Source organism: Vipera ursinii, assembly GCF_947247035.1.
Source record: "Vipera ursinii genome assembly, chromosome: 11".
In the NCBI taxonomy this organism is placed as follows: Eukaryota; Metazoa; Chordata; class Lepidosauria; order Squamata; family Viperidae; genus Vipera; species Vipera ursinii.
Genome location: NC_139524.1, coordinates 7,816,814 through 7,842,216, shown reverse-complemented (window position 1 = coordinate 7,842,216; position 25,403 = coordinate 7,816,814). Strand labels below are relative to the sequence as shown.

General features: G+C 42.2%; 1 protein-coding gene across 1 annotated transcript; it reads right to left on the bottom strand.

Annotated features, from left to right (window-relative positions):
• Nucleotides 1–281: 281 nt before the first annotated feature.
• Nucleotides 282–24,877, bottom strand: SV2B (synaptic vesicle glycoprotein 2B; the record flags this gene model as incomplete). The annotated part of the gene is made up of 12 exons (XM_083371737.1): nucleotides 282–465; nucleotides 2,957–3,116; nucleotides 4,701–4,901; nucleotides 6,552–6,685; nucleotides 11,165–11,329; nucleotides 12,169–12,257; nucleotides 13,082–13,192; nucleotides 14,435–14,524; nucleotides 16,370–16,503; nucleotides 17,920–18,071; nucleotides 18,628–18,808; nucleotides 24,400–24,877. The coding sequence occupies 12 exons, from the start codon at nucleotides 24,875–24,877 to the stop codon at nucleotides 282–284; spliced, it is 2,079 nt and encodes a 692-aa protein (XP_083227863.1).
• Between the last annotated feature and the right edge of the window lie 526 nt (nucleotides 24,878–25,403).

Genomic DNA, 25,403 nt, shown 5'->3' with positions numbered 1-25,403 from the left:
TCCCATCTGGTAGGCTGTGATGGCTATTGATTAGAACTTTGCACATATTTGTCAGGTAAGGGGTGTATCATGTATTTTGCCTGGCTGTGTGGGCTCCACCATCACTACACAATAGTTCTAAGAATCAAAGATTTAACCTTCCTTCAATAGAAGGTCTCCTCTTCTCCCCCTTTTCCCACAAAATATGAGGTATTGGCAGAGAAATATTGGTAGACGTTTTGATTTTCTTCTAAACAGGTCTCTTCGCCGTTGACTGGTGTTGTGTTTCATCCTCAAGCTGCTCACATCAGGACTTGGTCCCGCGTGTCTGGCAGCCGCAGGGCTAGGAGCCCTCCGCCAACTAGAGCAGAAGAAGCCAGAAGAATGGGGATCACTTTGGTGATCCCAACAAAAGAGGCAAAGATGGAGTTTCCCAAGATGGCCCCAACTTTACAGATGCCGGTGAGTATCCCAAAGGCTGTGGCTCTAGATAAGAAGGACAGAAAATCATAGAAAAGTTTCAGAATTCAAAAGCCAGAGATCCAAGGCTCAATCCCTTTAACATATGAACATTTCAATTCCTTTAAATATTTATAATAATTATTTCACCTTCACGTGCATATGACTGGGCACGTCAAGGAAGCTAGACGTAACTATTCAGATTTCAATAGGCATCTCGTGTCAAACACGGAATCCTGAAACCTACAAAAGGGATTTCCTAACCTCGTTTATGGGGAATTCATTATAGTGGAGCAATCTCTTTGAAACTCTTTGAAAACATTTTGTGCAGAGGCAGGAACAGCAGAAGAGAAATAAAAAAGGAGATGACACCAAAGGGAGAAAAAAAACAGTGGAGAAAGCTTTGAGGATTCAATAATAAACTGGGATTCCAGAAGCATCAAAATCTACAATGAATAGCTTTCAGAAGAGTTTGTATAGTAAGTAGAATGAGATGCCGGCATTAATAGGCTATCTTTATGTTATCACTGGTAGTTTAAAAAGGGTTAATGTATAGCTTATCACCCCCACTAGGTAGATTAGACTAGGAAATCAACTCTACAGGAAGAGTAGAACAATGCTTTCTTGAGACTGGCTACAAAAACAGAGTAAATGGTCTGTTACAAGTCTGATTATATGCTTTTCCCTTAGAACATAGAATAATAGGGTTGGGAGGGACCTTGGAGGTCTTCTAGACAATCCCCTGCTCAAGCAGGAGATCCTGCCTATACCATTACAGAAAAGTGGCTGTCCAGATTTTTCTTGAAAACCTCCAGTGATCGCTTCCAGCTCTACAATTTTGTGATTCCAAAAGACCAGACAGACATTAATCAGTGGTTTAATCAATTAATTAATCAATTAATCAGTGGAACAGATTGCCTCCCAGAATTGTGGGTGCTCCATCACTGCAAGTCTTTAAGAAGAGATTGGACATGGTGGAGTAGTGATGGAGCGCCCATAACTTCCATGTCCATTAGGGAAGCATCTGTGTCATCCACTTCCAGACATGACCTTGTTTCTCTGGACTTAAAAAAAAATGCTTCAACCCGTTTTGCCTAGGTAATGATTCTTGCATATATCCATGAAGGTCATCTACCTTACTCTTTAAAGATGGATCTCCTCTTAAAACAGCTTAGAACAAGTTCTTGAATATTTCCATCAAGGTCATCTTCCTTCTTCACTACAAGATTTAAATTAAGGTATCTCTCAAGTCAAGCTCTACTCTAATAACAATGCTGAACCCATCTGTAGTTTTCCTGGCAGCAAGAGGAGAGTGGATTTGCTATTGCAGTCTGCTCAGGATTTTTATTGTGGTGGTTTACTGTCCAGTCTAATCTGTGGCAATGTAGTTTCCTAATGGTTCCTCATTCATATCTACAGTACTATTGCTTGAGATCCACCAACATCCCTAGAAATTATCACTGCTGAGTCTAGAAGGAAATAGTTTGGCTTTGGGGAAGGAATTATGTGGTTGAAGAAATACGGCTCCATTTTAATTGAAGGTAAACACATTCCCAATAGGACCACATCCATCTAATCTCTACGTATAGTTTTGCAACTGTAACTGAACAAGAATTATACCAATGTTATCCAACCTTTTTTTATCTATGTTTTGTTTTGTTACAAATATTCCTACCTTTCATTGCACAGATTATATTTCAACTTCAGTTGAATAATCTTTACCCTTAATTCCATCAACACATTTCCTAGAGTTCTACTGGTTATCTTTTGATCTCTTTTCCCAAAAGAAAAGGTCATTTTTAACCAACACTGGAATTTAAAAAGAAAGAGAAGGTTGATCCCTTTAATCTAATCTAGAGAAAAGGAGGACTGGGGTGACAGGATAGCAGTGTTCCAATATCTAAGAGGCTGCCACAAAGAAGAGGGGGTCAACCTATTCTCCAAAGGCAGGACAAGAACCAGTGGATGGAAACAAATCAAGGAGAGAAGCAACCTAGAACTAAGGTGAAATTTCCTCACAGTGAGGACAATCAACCAGTGGAACAGCTTGCCTTCAGAATTTGTGGGTGCTCCAACACTGGAGGTTATTTAAGAAGACATTGGACAACCATTGGTCTGTAACGGTATAGGGTTTCCTGCTTGGGTAGATGGGGTTGGATTAGAGGACCTGTGGGGTCCCTTCCAACTCTGTTATTCTGTTCTGTTACTCTGTTATTCCTTCTATGACCATCCCATAAAGCCCAAAGAAAGACTGAAATGGCATAGGACCTCCCATCTTGGACAGGGGATTGGACTAGAAGACAACCAACGTCTCTTCCAACCCTATTACTCTATGTTCTATGTTCCTTTCTGGACAATAAAGTAGATGTGAGAAAGGGGAAGTTGGCTAGATGTCTCAGGGGAGCTTTCAAGCAATACATTTTTTGCATGATTCAAATAACAATATACAACAGGATACAGGCTACTGGGACCTCAAAACCAGGATCCTCCAGGAAAGAGGTCAGCAAAAATGAATCACCTTTTATGCGTGGGATACAGCTCTACCGTGATGACGTTCAAGGCGTTCCAGGCTGCGATGCTCGTGCCGCAAAAGAGACACTGCCATCCAATCATGGCTGACTCGCTGTAGCCAAAGAACAAGAAGAAACAACACACTGCCGAGATCAGCATGGACCCCGCTGCAAGAGAAGGCAAGGAAGAAGGGAGAAATATGAGCTTTGTCAAGATGGCATCCAGTAGTAGGCAATTAAAAGCCCATCCTTTTAAAATGTACGCTATACAAAGGGCAGGGGTTTAATTGCATTATGGCTTCTTCGATGTCTCTGCAGACACTTCCTGTTGGGCCTGTCCTAACCGAACAGAACTTGGACGCCCTTTCTGGATCAGGCGACTTCAAAGCAAAGAAAGTGGGATGAAAGTTCCTCTAGAAACATAGAAAACTGACAGCAGAAAAAGACCTAGTTTTCCGTTGAGATTTTGCTTTTGCTTTTCTTTTCTTTTTTAATGTATTATTTTTTAATATATTTTTTTTATTTTAATTTTTTTTTGCTGGATGCTGGATATGTGTTTATGCCAAGCATGTTTATACTCAGTTACTGATGACTGACCCACCACCTTCTCTGGAAGTTGTTTCCAGGCTTCTACTACTCTTTCTGAGAAGTCATACTTTCTAACATTACTTTTGAACTTCCTTTCTGTCGGTTTGAAGCTATGCGCCCGTGTTCTTCTTAATATCTAAAGGTAAAGGTTTCCCTGTCCAGCACCATCCAGGGCAGGGTGCTCATCTTTGTTTCTTGGCCAAGGGAACCAGCATTGCCCAATGACATTTTCTGTGGTCCTACGGCCAGCACGGCTGTGTGTCAAAGATTGCACGGAATGCTCTTACCTTCCCACCAAAGTGGCACCCGTTTTTATCTGCTTTCATGCTTTTGAACTGCTAGGTGGGCAGGAGCTGAGGTGAGGATGGGAGCTCAGCCCATTGCACAGAGCTCGGATCTCAAACCCAGGCTGACAAGCTCAATGTCTTTAACCATTGAACCATTGTGCCCACTCACTTAATATCTACCAAGGAGGAAATAGTCTTGGGGAAGACGATCATGCCAGGAAGACAAATATACAGCTCCACTTTCTTAGGAAGGTGCCCAATTTTTTTTTCCACACAGGGAAGGGATTTTGCATTGCTTGTTGATTGTTTCAGAAAAGCAGGGAGAAGACTTTAGATTTTATTTATTTATTTTATTTAGTTTAATTCCATTTATATCCCGCCCTTCTCCGAAGACTCAGGGCGGCTTACAAGCTTAGCAGTAGCCTTCATTCTATGTATATGCCTGCTTATTAGGGCTTTCACACACCCCCCCAAGCGGCATTATTACAAAGTCAGCTTATTGCCCCCAACAATCTGGGTCCTCATTTTACCTACCTGGGAAGGATGGAAGGCTGAGTCAACCTTGAGCCTAGTGGGATGCGAACCTGCACTAATTGCAGGCAGCTGGTGTTACTTAAGGAGGCATTAGCCCACTGCTCCACCAAGCCTTCATTCTATGTATATGCCTGCTTATTAGGGCTTTCACACACACCCCAAGCGGCATTATTACAAAGTCAGCTTAACTGCCCCCAACACAACCCCCACCCCTTGTTTGGAACCTGGTCCCAGGAGGCTCTATTGCATGCCACCTGTGGGTGCCTGGCTGTTGAACCAGTCATCACACGAAAGGACGACCAGGTCCACCCTTCCCCTTTGGTACCATTCATCCCCCGCTCACCGATCATCTTGATCCTTCCCAATTTGTCCATCAGCAGAGCTGAGATGATGTTACCAGGCAAGACAGACAGACTTCCCAAGAAGCTGACAAGGTAAATAAGGAAGTCATTGTCTTCCTCAAAATTCAGCTGACAACCCTTCTTCTGGTTATGGTAAGAGACGTTCACAGTTTCGCAGTCGATAAATTTATACTTGTAGAGATCTGTGAAGAGGAAAACATGAATGACCATCGCTGGAAAGCTTTCAAAGCAAGTGAGGAATCTGCAGTAGATCAGATTGCTGGGCAACAGCCACTCACCGTGAGGGTAAGAATTATTGGGGTGACTTTTAGTGCACATCTCCCATGAGGGACACAAGCTTTGCCAGATTCTACATTTCCGAGAGAATTTTAATGAAGGAGGAGATAGTGCAAGTGATCTTCCACGAGGTCGGGTGGACTCCTGCAAACAAGGCCTCCAAAATTGATCAGAAGTTTGTAATCCTTACACAATTTCACTCTCTGGCCCATAATGCAGTGTATTTAAAAAGGTCACTGGGCCCGGAGCTTCATAAATCCCCAGTCTAGAAGCCTAATTCTATACGTTATTCTGAGAAGGGATATCAGAAATCGTCATGGGATGGTTGCAGGGAGGTTTCAATCCAGGCCAAGGTGGCGGTCATGGGTTCGCAATTCCAGCCTAACCTAACCTGCATGTGGCTTTAATGCTACTTTGTAAAAAAGAACAAGGCTTAGATTGTGTTGTTGAAATTGTCCTTTGCCCTGGTTTGATGGCCCTTTGAACTGCCAAGTCAAACCGTTAGCATGAAAATCACAAATGATGGCATGGCCTTTCCATCCTCCAAAAAAAAAAGAAAAAGAAAAGCGAATATTTGGAGCGTACCCAAGTGCCGCATCATGACTGTCATGTTGAATATTTTGACTAAACTCTGCAGACACCCCTGGACTATGCTCGAAACATTCACTTTTCTTTCTTTTGGAGGAATGGGATGGGGTGGGATGGGATGGGGTGGATGGGATGGGGTGGGGTGGGGTGGGATGGGAAGGGAAGGGAAGGGAAGGAAAGGGAAGGGAAGGGAAGGGAAGGGAAAGGAAAGGAAAGGAAAGGAAAGGAAAGGAAAGGAAAGGAAAGGAAAGGAAAGGAAAGGAAAGGAAAGGAAAGGAAAGGAAAGGAAAGGAAAGGAAAGGAAAGGAAAGGAAAGGAAAGGAAAGGAAAGGAAAGGAAAGGATTGTGGAGGTCTTCTAGTCCAGCCCCTGTTCAAGCAGGAGAGCCTATACATTTCAGATAAGTGACTGTCTAACCTCTTCTTAAAAGCCTCCAGTGATGAAGCACCCAGGATTTCTGAAGGCAAGCTGTTTCACTGGTTAATTGTCCTCACAGTTAGGAAGTTTCTGCTTAATTTCAGGTTGCTTCTCTCTTCGGTTAGTTTCCAACCATTGTTTCTTGTCCTGCCCTGTGGTGCTTTGGAGAATAATTTGACCCCCCTCTTCTTTGTGGCAGTCCCTCAAATACTGGACTACTGCTATCATGTCTCCTCTAGTCCTTCTTTTCTTTAGACTAGCCAAACCCAAGTCCGACTAGCCAAACCCAAGTCCAAGAGGGAAAGGCCATGTCATCATTTGTGCTCTTCAGGCTAACCGTTGGATGGCAGCCCGCCATCTTGACTGTTCTGGACTATACACTGCAGGCCTTCCACCCTCGGCTCTGCGAGGGATTATTCTCCTTCTCTTGCCTGCAAGTTCTGCTGTAAAGATTTGGGTCTCTGTCTTCTGCTTTTGTAGAAACGAAGAGCTTCCCTCCCCGACAAGGCACCGTGTGTGTGCGTACCCACGTGCTCCTCCGCAACACATTACCTGTATCATAGAAGGTGGTGTTTATCAGAGTGCACTTTTTGAAGAAGGTCTTGCTGGATGTCACACCTTCAAAGTGGCAGTCCTCAAAGAGGGAGTTGTCAAAAGTCACATCGCGCATTTTCATCTGGATGAACCTGAGGATGGATAAGAAGAACTATAAGACCTTGCCTTCCACCTCATCAGAAGAAAGCCTTTTTTAATCAGCAAAGGATAGGAGGTAAGAAATGTAACAGGCTACGGAATGTAACCAAGATGCAAAAGAGTTAAATCAGTACTGGGAGCATCTTAAAACTTAGAATGCAACCCTTTGTCTCCCCGAGTTATAGAAACCTGGTAATCAAAGGCATTTTTTTTATTAAAGAGTTTTACAAAAACAAGATTTTACAGAATCAAAGGCATTTTTGTAAGTGGAAAAGTTGGAGGATTTGGATGCTAAGGAAAGTCGACTTCCTTGAAAGGCTGGGGGTTGAGGAAATAAATCATTCCAGAAGAAGCTGCTGTAATGGGAAACCAGATGATGTTCAAAAGTTCCCCGTTTTGAAATTATTTCAATATATGAGGACTGTGGAAATATTATTACATGCAACAAAGATGGAAAGATTCGACACTACTTACTATGGAGAAATGGATGGTGAAGTTGACAGATTTTGGTGAAAAGGGTAAATTTGTTTTGATTGGACTTTATTGTTTATAGTTTATATTTATTAAACACTCTGTGTTTATGGGTGACTGGAAGCCTCTTTTGGACTTGGTGAGTGAAAACTGGGGAAAATATGCTAAGGTTTTAATGACTGGATGCTATAGAGGAAGAAGAGACTCATCAAATGCAGTCTAACCATGAATTTCAGCAAAAAAAAAAAAAAGGCTACAGGAACTGCTGTCTCTCATATTGCCACAAGAGGTCAGAATGCCCCAAATAGAAAATAAAAAGTTCTTTTAAGTTGACATCAAAGAAAGAGGAAAAGAAAAAAAAAATCTGACATCCAAAATAAAGATAAATTTCCTTCAAGTTGAGCTTTACCCCTGGTGCTTCCTGGTGTCAGGCCACAAATGACACAATGAAATCCTCTTCAGTTCAGATCTTTATGGGCTTAAAGGTAAAGGTAAAGGTTCTCCCGCACATGCGTGCTAGTCGTTTCCGACTCTAGGGGCCGGTGCTCATCTCCGTTTCAAAGCCGAAGAGCCAGCGCTTGTCCGAGGACGTCTCCGTGGTCACATGGCCGGCATGACTAGACGCCAAAGGCGCACGGAACGCTGTTACCTTCCCACCGGAGTGGTCCCTATTTTTCTACTTGCATTTTTACGTGCTTTCGAACTGCTAGGTTGGCAGAAGCTGGGACGAGTAACAGGCGCTCACTCTGCTACGCGGCACTCGGGATTCAACCCACCAAACTGCCGATCTTCTGAGCGACAAGCTCAGCGTCCTAACCCACTGAGCCACCGCGTCCCTTTTTATGGGCTTACACTTAATCAAATCTTGCCAAACTACATGCAAGAACTAAGAAGCTGGCTAGTACAACTGGAATATTTCAAACCGGAAACTCGAGCTTCTGTACAAATTTCCATCGGTGCTGTGTTGCAGCTGAACAAAGGTACACAGCATATGCTCCAAATCCTTGTCTGCTTCCCCCCCCCCCCGAGTCCTATAATGGTGTGTGAGAATGACCTTGGGAGACAGGTGAAAACTGCTGCAGCCAGAGATATCTCAGCCCACTGAAGGAATAGGAGGCGGACAAAGCATCTCAGATGCGACCCTTCTTAGCTTTCATTAAATTAAAAACCAGGGAGGGGAGAGATACTTCCAGATTTGCAAGTTTCTACCACTATACACTTAACCATAAAGGTAGCTTTGGTGCTAATGGTTGGTGCTTCTTGTCTGGACTACCTCAAAGCTCTGAGGTCAGTTTTGCAAGTCTGAAAGTACCTCTTCCCCTCCCTTCCTCCCTGAAAATCATTTCTTTCTGAGATGGGTGGCGGGGTGATTTTAATAGTAAAAATAGGGATTGTGTAGATCTCATCCTCTACGTAGGGGGGCATGTTGACTCAGTGATTAAGATGCTGGGCTGGTTGGCTGGAAAGCCGACAGCCTGGGTTCAAGAGCCAAGTGCCATGTGACAGGGTGAGCTCCCCTCCTCGCCTCAGCTCCTGCCAACCTAGCAGTTTGAAAGCATGCAAATGCAAGTAGATAAATAGGTACCACTTCAGTGTGAAGGTAACAGTGTTCTGTGACATCATGCTGCCCACATGACCACAGAAATGTCTTTAGACAGCAGTGGCTCAATAGTCTTGAAATGGAGATGAGCACCGCCCCCCCCCCCCCCATACTCAGCAATGACTAGTGGAGTAAAATCCTCAGGGGCTCCTCCTCCCCCTCCCTCCTTTTGAGATGCTTTCTCCACCCCCGTTCCTCCTTTGGATTCAGGCTAGATCAGGGGTCTTCAAACTTGGCCCTTTGATGACTTGTGGACTTCAGCTCCCAGAATTCCTCAGCCAGGCATTCGTGCCTGGCTGAGGAATTCTGGGAGCTGAAGTCCACAAGTCATGAAAGGGCCAGGTTTGAAGACCCCTGGGTTAGATCATTGTCTGGCCTGCAGCTCTCCCTCCCAAGGTCATGTCCACCTTCAAAAGGAATCACTTAATGGAAGGAAGTCTCCAATTTGTGGCGACCTTGGGTGGTCACCTGAAGTCCTAATCCAGTTCAAACTTAGTTAGCATTTGGGCAGGAGAATCTGGGCAAAAGGCCAGATAATGAAGGAAGCAATAATGAGCCACTTCTGTGTTGACAAGAAACTGTTCATGTAGCCCCGAGAATTGAGTTGAACTAGAAGGATTTTTCCCCCCACTTAATCAAATAGAAGGGGGAAAGTATTGCATCCTTGCGGAATAATCATATTAAGTGGAGTTAAATTAATTTAAAGGCCTAATAGCAGCCCTTAACCCCTACATGATCGCTGGCTGCATATCAGCCAAATGTGCAATGTATTTCAGTAAAGATTTTTCTGGTCATCAATTTTTGTTATCAGTTATATTCTAATTTAACATACTATCGGAATATACAGTTTATTAAAATAGCACATTGTATCTGAAGTGAGTAGGATAAAACCATAATATGGTATGAAGACACACACACCCCCAGGTCTTCATCTTCTCCCCCCATTTTTAAAAGTGAGTATCTCCCTGTTGATCCTTAATTAAGAGATGGGCTTTCTGGAGCCATTTTCTCAATCTAGAGATAACAATGAATTTTCTAGGCACAACCCATCAACACATTCCAGCTCATTTTTCACACTCAAGCCCTCCCTGTGGTTGGAGGGAGGAAGTAATTGAGTAGTAAAAGAGATGGGATGCTTAAGGAAACCCTCTCTTTTTTTGTGGGACCTTTCTAGGACTTCAACTTATATATCAGGAGAGTCAAGGATTAGTTAGTGTTAGGCATATGATGATAGCCTACATATTGGGTTGGAAATATATAAGCCATGATGATGTTGTAACTTTAAGAAGGTAATTGATCCATGGGCATGTGAGGTTGCTCATGGCCATAAGAGGGAGCTAGAAATGTAGATTCTCTCTCTCACTGGCTCTCTCTGATTATCTGAATTTGCTGATCGCTCAATTATTGCTTTTTTGCTCTGTATCTGCATAACTGTGTTTTTGACCTCTGGACTGGTAAGAAGACTTTGTATTAGGATTTGTACTTGGACTGTTATTTTTGTGTATGACCTGGACTGATTATTTTTGACCGTGCATTTGTGTTTTTACACCACCTTAAAGTAAACTACTTTCTATTTTCACAACTCAGTGTATCTTGCGGTTACTGTGATCTTTTACTGCTCTCAATACCCTTCCTTGTCTGTGCAACTCCTTGGTAGCACAAGGAGACCTCTGCACAACCTTGGTTAGTAAGATAAGGCTGCTGGGGAGAAGTTGGTTTAACCCTGTTCCAGATGGGATGTGTTTCAGATGAAATCTAACTGCTGAGTAGGAATTTATTGGATCAATAAACGTCTTTTAATTGAACCCTCAGTCAATGACTGGAGCTGGAAGAGGATTCACATACAAAGGTGGATCTCCACCTTGTATGACAGGGGTCTTCAAACTTGGCCCTTTTTATGTTTTGTGGATTTCAATTCCCAGAATTCCTCAGCCAGGCACGCTGGCAGAGGAATTCTGGGAGTTGAAGTATACAAGTCATAAAAGGGCTAAGTTTGAAGACCCCTGTTGTATGAGTTCCACCACTTGGAATATCTGAGATAACATGGTGTAGCCCTAGAGCAGGGGTAGGCAACCTCGGCTATTTATGACTCATAAAAGAGTTGAGGTTGCCTACCCCTGCCCTAGAGGTTTAGGGGGATGATCATTAGGGGGCAGTGGTTAGAATGCAGTACTGCAAGTTACTTCTACTGACTACCGGCTGCCTGCAGTTCGGCAGTTCGATTTTCACCAACTCAAGGTTGACTCAGCCTTCCATCCTTCCGAGGCTGGTAAAATGAGAACCGAGATTGTTGGGGGGTGGGGGGAAGATGCTGACTCTGTAAACCACTTAGAGAGGGCTGTAAAGCACTGTGAAGTGGTATATAAGTGCTATTGCTACCTTTGCAGGTTGAGACACTCACCTGTCATTCTTGAATGTCCAATTAAAGTAGAGCTGGTTTCTAAGATTAAAGTCAAAGGTGAAATCCTTCACTAATTCTGCCTCGAAAGTCTTCCTCTCCGACTTATATGCTTCCTCTTGGTAATACCGTATCATATCAGGGAACCAGACAATCAGGCCATAATAACTGCAGAGAAGTGAAAATATCAGTTGCATTCCTTTTCGTGGTGACCCAAAGATCTCTTCCGCAGTTTTAAAATGGGAAGCAGAAGCTGGCTACACGTCTAAATTCTATAAGTTCACTCCCAATCCCCAAAAGTACATAAAAACGTGCTGCCCTGATCTTCTTAGGTGTTTTATTTTGTTATTGTGGCTAATGGTTCTAAAGTACAACCAGATAAAGAAGCTATTCCACCACCACCATCCCCCAAAAGAACAAACAGTTCATCCCTCTAAAATATACTGTATGTCTGAATGTTCTATTTTTTATGGTCCTCTCCAGTGGTGGGATTCAGCCGGTTCGCACCACTTCAGCAGAACCGGTAGCTAACTTTTTGTTGCCCAGGCCCAGAATCAACTTCTGGAAGTGGCATCCACACAGAGAACCGGTACTTCACCTATTTGAATCCCACCACTGGCCCCATCCCTCTACAAATGCTTGGCTTTCCTTCCTTCCCTTCAATCCCAAAGAGAGACCTCTAGAAGGAACTCCTTGCAAGGGGGTTTATTCGCTGTACTTATTACAGTACTAGCAGTGCTACAGAAACACTAAGTAGGAGTCATGCCCTTTAGAGATGGTTGGAGAACGTCTCCTTCCTCTGGACATATGTAGAAAAATAATCTAGTCGATTTTCCTGTCCAGTGGATGCAGAGCAGAATTTTGAGAGATTTCAGTTTTGAAAAATATGCGGGGAGGCATCAGCTAGAGTTGATTTCCTCGCTGATACGTTGGACATTCTCACTGCAGATCAAAGAGGAAGGATAATGTTCTACAAATCTAAAACACAACAATGCTAAGTCACCTACCTTAAGGCCATAGAAAACCAGACAACTGACAGTAATAGTGTGTTCATTCTGTACTGTGCTGTCAGACAATAAACCACATTGTCCATTACCTATAAAATCCAAAAAGAGTAGTCACAAAAAGTAACTAGCTCTTGGCAAAAGCAGTGGCAATCTCAAATTAATTCAGTGAGATTGATGACCTTAATTTATTATATAATTTATTATGATTTCTTTCATATTGCAAAAGGCATCTTCAATTAAGCTATTCATTCAGCTAGGTGAAAATTCTTACACTTAATCAACATCACTCATAGGCTGACAGTTTTGTGTGAACTAATGTTTGTTGGATCACACATTGTGTCAGGATATAATTTGATTTGGTTGATCTTAGTTTAAGGCAATATATGGACCACAGTGACATATTCAACAAATCATGGTTAAACAATTATGACTGAGCAAAATATGCAACCACATGGTCATAGATCTTCAAAATGCATCCCAGAATAGTTTCATCCCAAGGATTATTCATTGGAAGGAAAGCAGAATAAATTGTTGAATTAGGACATCACAGGTCACTGGTTCTTTTGTTTCATATAATATACTAGATTGTGACTGAAGGCGTGATAGGAACCTTAGCCATTGTCTTCATGTACTTGTACTTGTTTGTTTCCTAAGCCATAAAATGAGTTGTTTGTTTGAACACTGCATGTTAACTGGTATCTGTTTTACTAATTCAGGTTGTTGAGTTGTATGGATCCACGCTCTGTTGCTTAGTTACCCTCAGTGCTTTTTTGTAAAAGAAAAAGGTGCCGGAACTCACACATGACATACAACCCGCCTTGCCTACCCTACAAGGTTCCATCCAAAAAAGGTGCCAGAACTCCGTTCTGAGCGTTCTATGAGGAAAAAAGCCCTGGTTACCCTTATTCCATACCTGTCTGATGATAGTCATGGCTCTAACAAAACAACGTTGGTACCATGTTCCTGTTGAGCTTTGTATTTCAATAAATTCATCAGCCTGCTTGGGAGTTTTTATTTGAGCTACCTGAAGAAGAAGAAAAATGAAGTAGAATTTACAAGACTCATCATCATCGCTAGCAGCCTCTTCAAACGCAGCCTAGTTTGTGTTAGCAGCTTCAGAAAGGGGCCTATTCTCATGTCTGAACTGCTAATCCCCTGGAAGCCGGAATTGTTTGGGACTACACAAAACAAAATGTTGCCACGTTCAATGGGGGTTTCTTCAAGATAAGCATGTACACCTCACATCTTCTCTGGATCTACTCCATCTTTTAGAAAGGATGAATATGTGGCCAAGATCTTTGGTTTGAAGGAAAGAGGTTACTTATCCTCTATTCTCTTACAGCCTCTCCTACTGTCAGGTTTGATTGGGATGTACAAATGATAATTTTTTAAAAAATGGAAGGAATTACTCCAAGAGAGAGTTTGCAGAGCTCATATATGTACACAAAGAACAATGAACAGGGAATAATAATACCTGATATGGCCACTTATTCAGGTTCTGGCTGCCATCATGTATTTTCCCATGTTGGATTGGATGCTCAAAATAATGACAATATTGATAATAAAAATGCCAAATCTGGTCTGAACATCTGGCTGACTGTGCGATCAACCATAATAATTTTAAAAATACAGGCATTTTAAAAATGGCTAAAATTGAACGAGATTTTGACATTCTCATTGACTACCTGTTAAAATCTGTTTTCGTACCAGAACAAAAGGTATTTATAGGATTTCTGGCAAAAATACCAAAATCTTCTAAGATTTGAACCATTTTTGTTTTGTTGTTTTGTTTTTAATCCATTTTTATTTATGGGGTGGCATCCCAATTTGCCCAGAGAGCCTTTTTTATTCATTACTATTACCATTTACTAGTTATGGTGACCCCTCCTCAGTGTGGATGTGAGAGCAACTACACATATATTTGGCTTGAGGTCTTCATTAACACCTCTGGGAAAAGAGATGACCATCTAATTTGGCCTTCCATTAACCTGGTTCCTTCTAGAAAAGTTATAACTAGAATACCCATCATCCTCAGCCCAAGGAGTCATTATGAGAATGATAGGAAGCATAGTATAAGACATCTGGAGAAATCTGCTTTAGATTACATAGGGATTACACTTTGGCATAAAGTGCAAGAAGAGTCTTGAAGGAAAAACAATGTCCACAGTCATGCTGATACCTTTTTAAAGAGGATTCAGGGCAATTATCAAAAAATGGATTACCTTTGGCCCAAGGAGAAAGAAGAAATAACTTAGATCCAGCTCACCGTGAATACCCTTTCTGGTTCTCCCTTGGCTCTCATGTTGACATCATGGACTTGCTTAAGGATCATCCATGCTTCATCATGCTTACCAATCTGGAAAAACCACAGGAGAGGAAGTCAAAAGTTCCATATTGTACACCAGGAGTCTTCAAACTTGGCCCTTTAATGACTTGTGGACGTCAACACCCAGAATTCCTCAGACAGGCACGCTGGCTGAGGAATTCTGGGAGTTGAAGTCCACAAGTCATAAAAGGGCTAAGTTTGAAGATCCCTGTTTGTACATCATTCTCACACAACCTAATACTATGCAGATGAGATGAAACTGCAACTCCAGAACTCCACAGCTGAGGGAACACTGCTCTGGATGGAAGTTCTTCCTTTCCTGGATGAACAACTTTTACGAGTGAAGGCAAATATATGCGTCCCAAGATAATGTTGCAGGATTCAGCCTGAGTCGGTTATTGGGACTAGAGGTTTATTCTTCCAAGCCTTTGGACTCATGCTGGAGACCATCCTCAGAGATCATCTCTCTCCAGAATGACACAGAGAGAAGTTCCCTAGGGATGGCCTCCAGTACGAATCTAAAGCTTGGAAGAATAAACCTCTGGTCTGGGTGGCTGAACAACTTTTAATTAATCAACATTCTCTCCTCCCAGCTTTATGGGAAACTGGTACTTCCAGAAAACATCAAAGGGGGGAAAACGCTTGAAGAATCCTGGTTTTCTAAGGTCTCCATTTTTTTCTATGAATATAATCTGAGATGCAGGACAGTTTGCATTTCCAAGAAATGTTGGTAACTCCAACAATATTCAAATGGGAGAGAGAAAAAGGAAACAAAATACTCTAGAGCCATAAGAAGTAATCGTGTTAATCCTATTTAATTTGCTTTCATGTTAATGCTATCAATTGTATTTTAAATTAAATCAAATTTAATCCGGCTTCCCCAGATTTATTGAAAAGCGACAGTCAAAAGACAAGTAGGAACTTCACCATGAAGCTGTTGTACATATGGCTTTGGTGTAAATTTTACTCATTGGCTGCCCTGTAAATAAATTCTCCCAATTTGTAATAACACCATACTTTGGTCATGGTGGATGAATATTATTGGGACACGAAGTCCAACATATTTGGAGAGTTCGCTTCTGGCTTTGTGGTAGCTGTGTGAAACCAAAAGCAATTGTTTTCCAAGTATGATTGGTCAAAGAAGTTGTCGTAAGCAAGACTTACTGCCGCACATAAGAAGATGGGGTTGCACAAATTCCAGCAACTGGACCATTTCTCATTTAAAACCAATATCTCCTCATGAACATTTGGAAGGAGACTTTCCATTACTCCTTCTTCTGCTGAATTGGCAAGGAGATAGATCTCTTCACAGATCACAAAGGAAACTTGAAGCTGGTTGTTTAATCATGGTCTCCTGAATCTTTATCATCTAGGAACCAACTCCTAGAGGACAAATTTTGAGGTCTAGCATTTATCTTGGGCAATCTTTCAGGGCTCTAAAGTGAATTGTGGCTCATTGAAACCAGAATAAACCCATGCGGGTTGCCGTTGTTGACTCACCATACGTTATGAGCCTTAGCACAGAGTTATCCCCTTTTTACCCTGCCATGCATTTGTGTCTTTAGCAGCAAGAGAAAATTCTGCGTAACAATCTCTTTCTGACATGGAGAAAAGGAGGATTCAGTGTACAGAATTTTCTATATTTTCATAGCTAGAGTAGAGTTTGTAATCGGATTATTTTTAATCTAGGTTAAGCCCATTTCTGTACTTTCTGAACTTTCAGTTCAAAATAGCGAGAAAGCACGTTTCTGCTTTGCGCCCCCATTTTTGAAATCTGTCCCGAAAAAAGGGGAGAAGATTCAGAGTGATCCCACGGTTGCCCACTCGGTGCAACATAAAATATGTTTGTCTCCTTTTCCAGATCAGATTGCTTACCTCTAACAAAAAACGTGGGCTTTCTGGCATGAATTTCAGAGCCACAAGTGACGCTATGCAAGGGAGGGAACAGACCACCACAAAGACCCTCCAGCTGTGGAAGTGGTAATGCGTCCCCATACTGAACCCCCATCCTGTAAGGGAGAAAGAGGACAAGAAGAATAGAATACAATGGATCAGGGCCGGTACAGATGTCAGACATTCCAGGTTGAAGGTTCAGGGAGATGACTGATTGATTGATTGATTGATTGATTGATTGATAGGTAGGTAGGTAGACAGATATAGATAGATAGATAGATAGATAGATAGATAGATAGATAGATAGATAGATAGATAGATAGATAGATAGATAGATAGATGGAGATAGAAGAGACAGAGAGACACAGAGAGGGGAGAAATGGATGGGTGGATGATATTTATTGTAGCAGTGACCAGATAAAACAGAACATATATAAACTAAACAAAGCAGAGAAAAAAGAATCTAGCAAACCACTTGCTATATGTGATTCAAGCAGAAAGCTGACCTATCAGCATCAGGTTTTTTTTTCTTCAGGTTTGTTCACATTGTGTGCATTTTCCAGAGAGCCTTAACTTTAGGAGCTGCTGACCCAGCTCATTATTTTGGTGGACTAATCAAGAAAGCCACAGACTATCATTATTCAGCATTACAGCATCGTCAGGGATCTGTTACATCCCCCTTTGTGAAACAAAGCAGGTTTGGATTGTCTAGAGGTAAGATGACCTTTGGATAATAGGTACATGTATATGCAATAAAATGCAGGAATAAAGAAAATAGTCCAGAATCCACCCAGAACCTCAGAAACATTCCACAATTGGCAGATATAATTTGGGATTAAACCTGTAGCATTTCCCCAGGCTGGTCTGCTCAATTGGCCTTCTGCATCTAGATTCCTTCCACAAATGGTTGGACTATGATACCTGGCTAAAGAAGGTGGGAAATTCCGTCACCATCATCATCATCAACCATCCTTTGAGTCAAGCATAATTGATGAGCCTTGGTGGAGCAGTGGGCTAATGCCTCCTTAAGTAACACCAGCTGCCTGCAATTAGTGCAGGTTCGAGTCCCACCAGGCTCAAGGTTGACTCAGCCTTCCATCCTTCCCAGGTAGGTAAAATGAGGACCCAGATTGTTGGGGGCAATAAGCTGACTTTGTAATAATGCCGCTTGGGGGGGTGTGTGTGAAAGCCCTAATAAGCAGGCATATACATAGAATGAAGGCTACTGCTAAGCTTGTAAGCCGCCCTGAGTCTTTGGAGAAGGGCGGGATATAAATGGAATTAAAATTAAAAAAAATGATTTGATGGATTTGTGTTAACTACAGTATGGAAATGGTCTCTTAGCTTCTGCCAAATTCTATTACACAGAACATACTGCCTAATATGCATGGAGGGCACCAAGTTAAGTAAAGATACATTGCAGCCTGTTCTGGTTCCCCCTAGGTGAGTGGGAGAAAGCCATCTCAGTGAAATAAAAACTGGAGACAAGACACAGAAGCAGGAAAATTCCCTCCAGATCTGGAAGCAGTTACCATAATGTGGGATGATACTCCAGGCCATGACCGAGGCGTACAAACCACCAATCATCCAGAACATGCAGAGCCAGCTCAGGTGTTCCCCTCGCTTCTCACGGGCTAGGAATTCAGAGAAATAGGCAAAGACGATGGGCAGGGAACCTCCAATGCTGAAGAAAGAAAAGGAAGAAACTGGATGGATAAAATAACTTAGGAACCGTAGAAAGGATTTCGTTGTAACAGAGTAATATCAACTAGGCTGTCTGTGTGTTCTTTCTTTCTTTCTTTCTTTCTTTCTTTCTTTCTTTCTTTCTTTCTTTCTTTCTTTCTTTCTTTCTTTCTTTCTTTCTTTCTTTTGTAAATCTACGTTGGACTTAACAGAATGACAGAGTTGGACGGGACCTTGGAGGTCTTCTAACCCAACCCCCTGCTCAGGCAGAGGACCGTATACCAACCTCCAACCTCCTGTGTTGGAGCAGCCACAACTTCTGGAGACACGTCGTTCCACTGATTAATTGTTCTCACTGTCAGGAAATTTGGCTTTTTTGGTTGCTGCCCTTGTAACATTGCAAAATTTTACATTGCATTGTAACGCTGCGACATGGTCAACCGTTGTTCATAGGAGCTTGCTTGGCAAGGAGACATGTAGGAAGCCAATACATTACTATCCAATGTCCCCCTTGGCCTGGAATAAGCTTGTTCTTCTCCAGAGCATTCAGTACGTACCCGAAACCGGAGATCAGGCGGCAGAAGAGGAAAAAGCCGTATTGCTGCACAAAGGAGGAGAGGAGCACAAAACTGGCATTGATGGAGAGTGATATGATCAGGCATTGCTTCCGGCCCAGCTTGTCTGCTAGGCCACTCCAGAAAAGGGCCCCCACCATCATTCCAAAATAAACAATTAGTCCTGTACAACAGAGGGACACAAGATGTATTAATCCTGTACTCATTCGTGTTAGCAGTGGCATCTTTCCAGATTTCCAAAAATGCCCACTTGCCAACTTTGCAGAAATGATGATGCAGGCACCATCTTCCCCCAACAGATGCCACCAGGTAGCTCATGCAAAAGGCATCAAGAGTCTTCATTCATCACGGCAGCAAATGTCTATCATCAATTGGTGATAGACATTTGGGGGGGAAAAGGGAAAGGGAAACAGTCATCCTCAAGTCCAATGCAGCTCTTGGTCATGGTGACACGTCCATATGTTTTCTTGGCTATGGAAGAGAAGATGTTTGTCATTGCCTTTTTCTGGAATATTTTCCCCCAGATTTTCTACTCTAACATGGAAGTTAGGATGTCCTGGTGATACCTGCTTAATTTGAGGAGGCAAATCAGCCAGCGTCAATCTAGGTGCTATCCTCTGCTCTAGAAGGAAGGAAGGAAGGAAGGAAGGAAGGAAGGAAGGAAGGAAGGAAGGAAGGAAGGAAGGAAGGAAGGAAGGAAGGAAGGAAAGATTATTTATACAGGCTTGGGTGCAAATATAAGTGACCAGGTTTCCACATGTCCTATTAGGCTCTGATTTGTTTAACTATGGCTTGTTAAATAAGTGACAATTGACTAGCATCATACAACATTGTGGAAATAAACCCCATAAAACACAATAGCAGTTTAAGATGACATGTAAGCCCAGGCTGTGCATGTTTGTGCATAGATTATCCCTATGTGTGTACGTACACAACAGTATGTGGGAAACAAATCACACACAATATGGTCTATTTCCAAGTCCCACTGTCAAACCATTTGCTCATCCAGGGCTGTTTTTAATTGACTTTGGAATTAATAGCTGGGAACAGGATGGAATAATATACTGTTGTCCTTTCTCTGGCTCTAATCTCAGTTCTAATAGGAAGCAAAATATTCACAATTTGGCCAAGACAAAATGTACTGACTGAACCAATGTTCCGATGAACATTCCCAAAGCAGAAGAAATAAACTGCCACAAAGAAATGCCCGGCCTATTGCAAGATCCCCAGTTTGCTAAACAAGCTACTAGAAAGTCACAAATCATTGCTGACTCCCTTATTTTACCAAAGGAAAGTGGGGAGTTGATTAATTTCCTCCCATTATAGACCAAAGGCCCTTGTGATATTAAAAGGCACTGCAGCGTTAGCAACTGCAGCAGCCAGAAGCTTTATATCTATGGTAATCAGACATTGGAGGAGTCCATAAATACTGTTATTTCTCCTAATCAGGACAAAAGCAAAGGCTTTGTAGTGAGCAACACAACATTTAGATGCATTGGCTTCAAGGCTGCAAGCCAGCTGTGATTCCCTTTCGTGTATTCATTATTCCTTCTTTAGCTTAGTTTTGTTTTTCTCTTCTGGAGAAGATGCCTTTCTCTCCCCCTCCCCCCCGTTTTCTTTCTTTTCCCTATTAAGCATGTGGATAACACACAAACATATACAAATACACACACACACACACACACACACACACACACACACGAATGACTGAATCAAACTATAAACTCTTAAAACATACAGGGTGATTATAGGATAGAGCTCCCTTCTTGATGACTGTAGGGATTATTGGATTCCAGAGAATGGAGCATTGCCACCTGGCCTGATTGTGGTCCTCTTGCATCCTTCCTCTCCAGAATGTTGGATATTCACAGCCCCTGGCTATTCCAAGAGAGCCTTCGGCTGAAATTTATCTTCCTTTTCCCCACCAGTTCCTATTCAGTGGGACGAAGGAGGAATTGCCTTTGAAAGTTCTTCCAAAGATGTGGAGGTAGAGGAGTTTTCCTGAGTGGATTTCAATATTCTGCCACTTAAATAAGGACAGGATATTTGAAGAGTGACTATTAAGGTCACCTCATCTATTATACCATCATCCCTCCAACCATCTGCCTCCTCTCCATCCCATGCCAGGAGAAGCCATCAGAAGGAACATCTACTAGGAAATGTACAGAGTAGCAGCACTTATCTCTAAGGAGGTGCCTTGTCCTCAAAAACAATGGTTGAGGTTGTCCTGCTCCTGGGGCAATTTGGATAATAATAATAATAATAATAATAATAATAATAATAATAATAATAATAATAATAATAATAATAATAATAATAATAATAATAATAAGAAGAAGAAGAAGAAGAAGAAGAAGAAGAAGAAGAAGAAGAAGAAGAAGAAGAAGAAGAAGAAGAAGAAGAAGAAGAAGAAGAAGAAGAAGTTGGAAGGGACCTTGGAGTTCATCTTAGTCCAACCACCTGCTCAGGCGGGAAACCCTATAACATTTCAGGCAAATGGCTGTCCAGTGTCTTCTTAAAAACTTCCAGTGTTGGAGCATTCACCACTTCTGGAGGCAGGTTGTTCCACTGCTTAATTGTTCTAACTGTCAGGAAGTTTCTCTTTAGTTCTAGGTTGCTTCTCTCCTTGATTAGTTTCCATCCGTTGCTTCTTGTCCTGCCTTCTGGTGCTTTGGAGAATAGCTTGACTCCCTCTTCTTTGGGGCAGCCCCTGAGATAGTGGAACACTGCTATCATGTCACCCCTCATCCTTCTCTTCGTTAAACTAGACATACCCAATTCCAGCAGCCGTTCCTGTTTTAGTCTCCAGTCCCCTGATCATCTTTGTTGCTCTTCTCTGTACCCTTTCTAGAGTCTCATTATTCCTCTAAGTAGCCTGCCTCTGAATTTTAGGAGAATTTCAAAAAAATATGGAATCTGGCCTGATTGTTGATAGCCTTCAATCCACTGGAGTTATTGTCCCCATCAGCTTTGGGGTGGAAATAAGTGATGATTTACTAAGCTTATACCACATGGAAGTAAACTTCATGAAACCAAATAGCAGTTTAAGATGATCTGTAAGGTGGGATTGATTGATTGAAAGATTCATTGGTTTATAAAATTTGTTAGCTATTTATCTTACCACATGGTAACTCTGGGCAGCTTACAGTATTAAATTGCAATATTAAATGATAAAACAGTATAAAAGCTAATAAATTATATAAATACAATACTATATCAAAAAATCGACCTAGCAAAAAGATGGAGAGGAAGGGAGGGAGGATGATGGATGGGATCTGTTGTTAATCTATCAGCCACCTCCAATGTGAAAGCCCTCCATTGGAGCCCCAAATTAACTGGCAGAGCCAGATATTTAAGCTCTTATGGAAGGTAAGGAAGGTTGGAGTTGACCTCACTTGGGGGGGGGGGGTTGACCTCACTCTTACTCCCCCTAATTCAGGGTGGGAGGTTAAGATGTTCCAAAAGGCAGACATGTCTCTGTCTTAAAGAAGAAACGACGTTTTCAGATTCAGGGAACTAATCCTTGCAAAAATTGACAGTAACAGGTTTCAGCTTGTAGACCATCTTGCCACTGAAGATGCCAGCCACAGTTGCCAGTAAAACTTCAGGAAATTTGTTGCCTAGTCCCCAACCTCTAAAAATGCCCACCAGATGCCAACTGTGAAAATCTATACCAGTATATTGGAAAGGATAGTATTGAACTGAATTGAACTTTATTTGGCCAAGTGTGATTCGACACACAAGCAGTTTGTCTCCACTACAGAAGCACTCGGTGTACACGCAAACCAACAGTGTAATATTAATTATAATAATGATACCAATAAAAGGATGTGGTAGAGAAGAGAAGGAGGATAGGAATGATACAGCCATAACGCTTGGGTAAATATACTTAGACATAAGACACTACTGTGGGAATTAGGTGTTCAGCAGAGTGATGGGATGGGGAAAAAACTGTCCCTGTGTCTAATTGTTCGGGCATGCAATGCCCTGTAGTGGCGTCCCGAGGGGAGGAGTTGAAACAGTTGATGTCCAGGTTGTGACGGGTCTGTAGACATCTTCTCAGCCCTCCTTCTGACCTCGATGGAAGTCAGGCTGGTTGCAACTGTTCTTTCTGCCGTCTTAACTATCCATCGGAATCTATAGCTGTCTTGTTTGGTTGCGGTACCAAACCAGACGTTCTAGCAGATTTACTATTTAATAATTTATTTAATGTTTATTTAAGAATTACTAGTTCTGGTAATTATTACAGCCAAGACGGAAGATGTGTTACAGAGAAGAAAACTAATCCATCAGGCTACGTGTCTCATCATTTGCAACCAGCATGATCCGTACAGATCCACGCATCAAGTTAGTAAAATGCTCTTGTAAAATCAATACAGTCTCCAGGTCACAAACGGAAATGAGTAATGCCATTGGGAAAGTACACACGCCCTGCTTTGATGCAAGCCTTCGCTCACAGATTAAAAAAGAGAAGGGGGGGGGAGTAAACAGCCTTTTCTGCGGAGAAAATCCTTCATGCCAGCTGTTCTCCAAAGCTTCTTAAAAGCAGAGAGCATTCTCCTCCTTTGCCCAGCACATACATCAATTCCTGTGATCCAAGTCTTCCATCCACGTGGACACCATCATTCTATTGCTCTCTGCAAACAAGTTTGATCAGCATAACAAGGGACGTGGGGCTCCCTCAACAATTCTGTAATCCTGGCAAATATATTGCCCCAGTTATGGAACATAAAGAGAACAGCCCCCATCCTAAAAAAAAAAAATCTTAATGCTCTTGAAATGAAATCCAAGTCTTTGGATCCAGTTGGGTTCCACACACTTGAATTCAAGGGGATGCTGAAATGTTCAATATTTAACCACGTGCGATACAAACCAAGGACAACAAACTTTCCCAATCTATTGTGAAGTGTAAAGAAAGAATATCTACACTTATCTGTTTCAAATATTAAGGGAATGGCCTTAGTAGTTTTTTTTTGGGGGGGTCGATTTCATTGTACGGTTGTTTTTGTGTGTTTGTTTTTGCTTGTATAAAGGACAATTTGACTCCCAGCTAAAGCCACTCGATCTGCCTGGGAAGCTACAGATTAATGCAGAGAGACTGTGGTGTGATCGTAACAAAAATAATACTTTCAAACAAATGTGTAAAATAATTTATAGATAATACATATAACATGTGGAAACCATGCCCGAAAACCTATGGATTCTCTAACTTCCATTTGGTAAGATTTAATGTTTCTGGTTCGTCTGCCTAACCATTGTATTGTATTAATCCTACCCCCAGCCATCTATCAATTAAGAAAACCATTCACATTGTGGTACCCTCAGATGTGTGTAGTAAGAATTCTCCCATCTCAGCACTTCTTAAATAGATTAGGGGAAGACTTAGTTAAGCTTGATCTAGAATGAGCAATATGGAGAACCAATTCACCTAGCCACCTTCTGCTTGTTCAGTTTTACCTCTCCATATTTCCACCCAGGAATGAAAGCAGGTAATGAAATTAAAAACTAAATACATAATCAGGAAAAACACATCACCATCTTCCCAGCTCCTTAAGACAGAGGTCCCCAACCTTTTGGGCACCAGGGACCAGTTCCGTGGAGAGAGGTTTTCCACAGACCAGAGGGTGCGTGGTTTTGTGTGCTGCCTGTGTCCCATTGTTTGTTTGTGTGGACAGGTTGCTGGCATGCTGCAGCCCAGTACCGGTCCATGGATCAGGGGTTGGGGACCCCTGCCTTAAGAGACAGAGGACTCACCCAGCATTCCTTTGTTGGAACTTGATAAGCACATATCCTTTTCAGCGCTAGGCAAGACAAAACCAACCACGAACACTTCCGCTCCATCCGCCATCAGGGCCAAGCCCAGCACAATGAAAAGCATCCATTGGAATCGTCCGTGGCTGCACTCCACAATGATATTCTCATACTGATGGGCCAATTGCTCTTCATCTTCCATTTTTTCTGCTATTAGCTCATCATGATCTCTGAACTCATTGGACAGGCCGGCTTTCTTCTGCTTAGGCTTGTCATCTGGGTGAGGAATGCCCTGGTACTCTCCTTCGTAGACTTCGTCGTCTTCATCATGGCCTTCGGTAGCATCGCTCTGAGCATCTTCTTCCTGACTGGGTTCCCCCCTAGTGTGATAGGTTGGGTCATTGGGAGCATAACCTGTGTAGCCACCATCCTGGTAGCGATAGTCCTCAAAGCCACGGCTCCCCTGATTTCTATCATCCATTTTGAGCAAATATGTCTGGCTGGACAGTTATATTTATCAATGTTTGTACTGTGTTCGTGTAAGTGGATGTATTTTAATCTGTTCAGTTAACTACATGGGCATAACTGCCCCTTCCTTTGAAGATGTGCTTTATATGTGATCAAAGCACCACAATTTAGATGAAACTTTAATTAAGGAATTGTGTCCTTTCTAAAAAAGCATGCCATGATATTTTAGCTCTGCCTTTTCGTGCCTTCCGAAGGCTTCAGCTGTCAAGCGATGTTGGGGGAGGAAAATCAAAGGATCAGCCACTTTTCTCATCAGGCCCTAGTGAGTCTTTGTAGAACGTTTGCTTTCACGGTCCATCTTCCTGTGGAAAGTCACATCCTAGAGAAGAAAAAGGGGGGAAATACACAATTAAATGCTTTGAAAGGCAGAGAAAGGTCACGTCATGGTATATTTTCTGACATATTTCTTTCACAAAACCTTCCTGACAGAAATACCAAAGGAATTTCAAGAAAAGACTTTCAACTCATCTGGAAACATT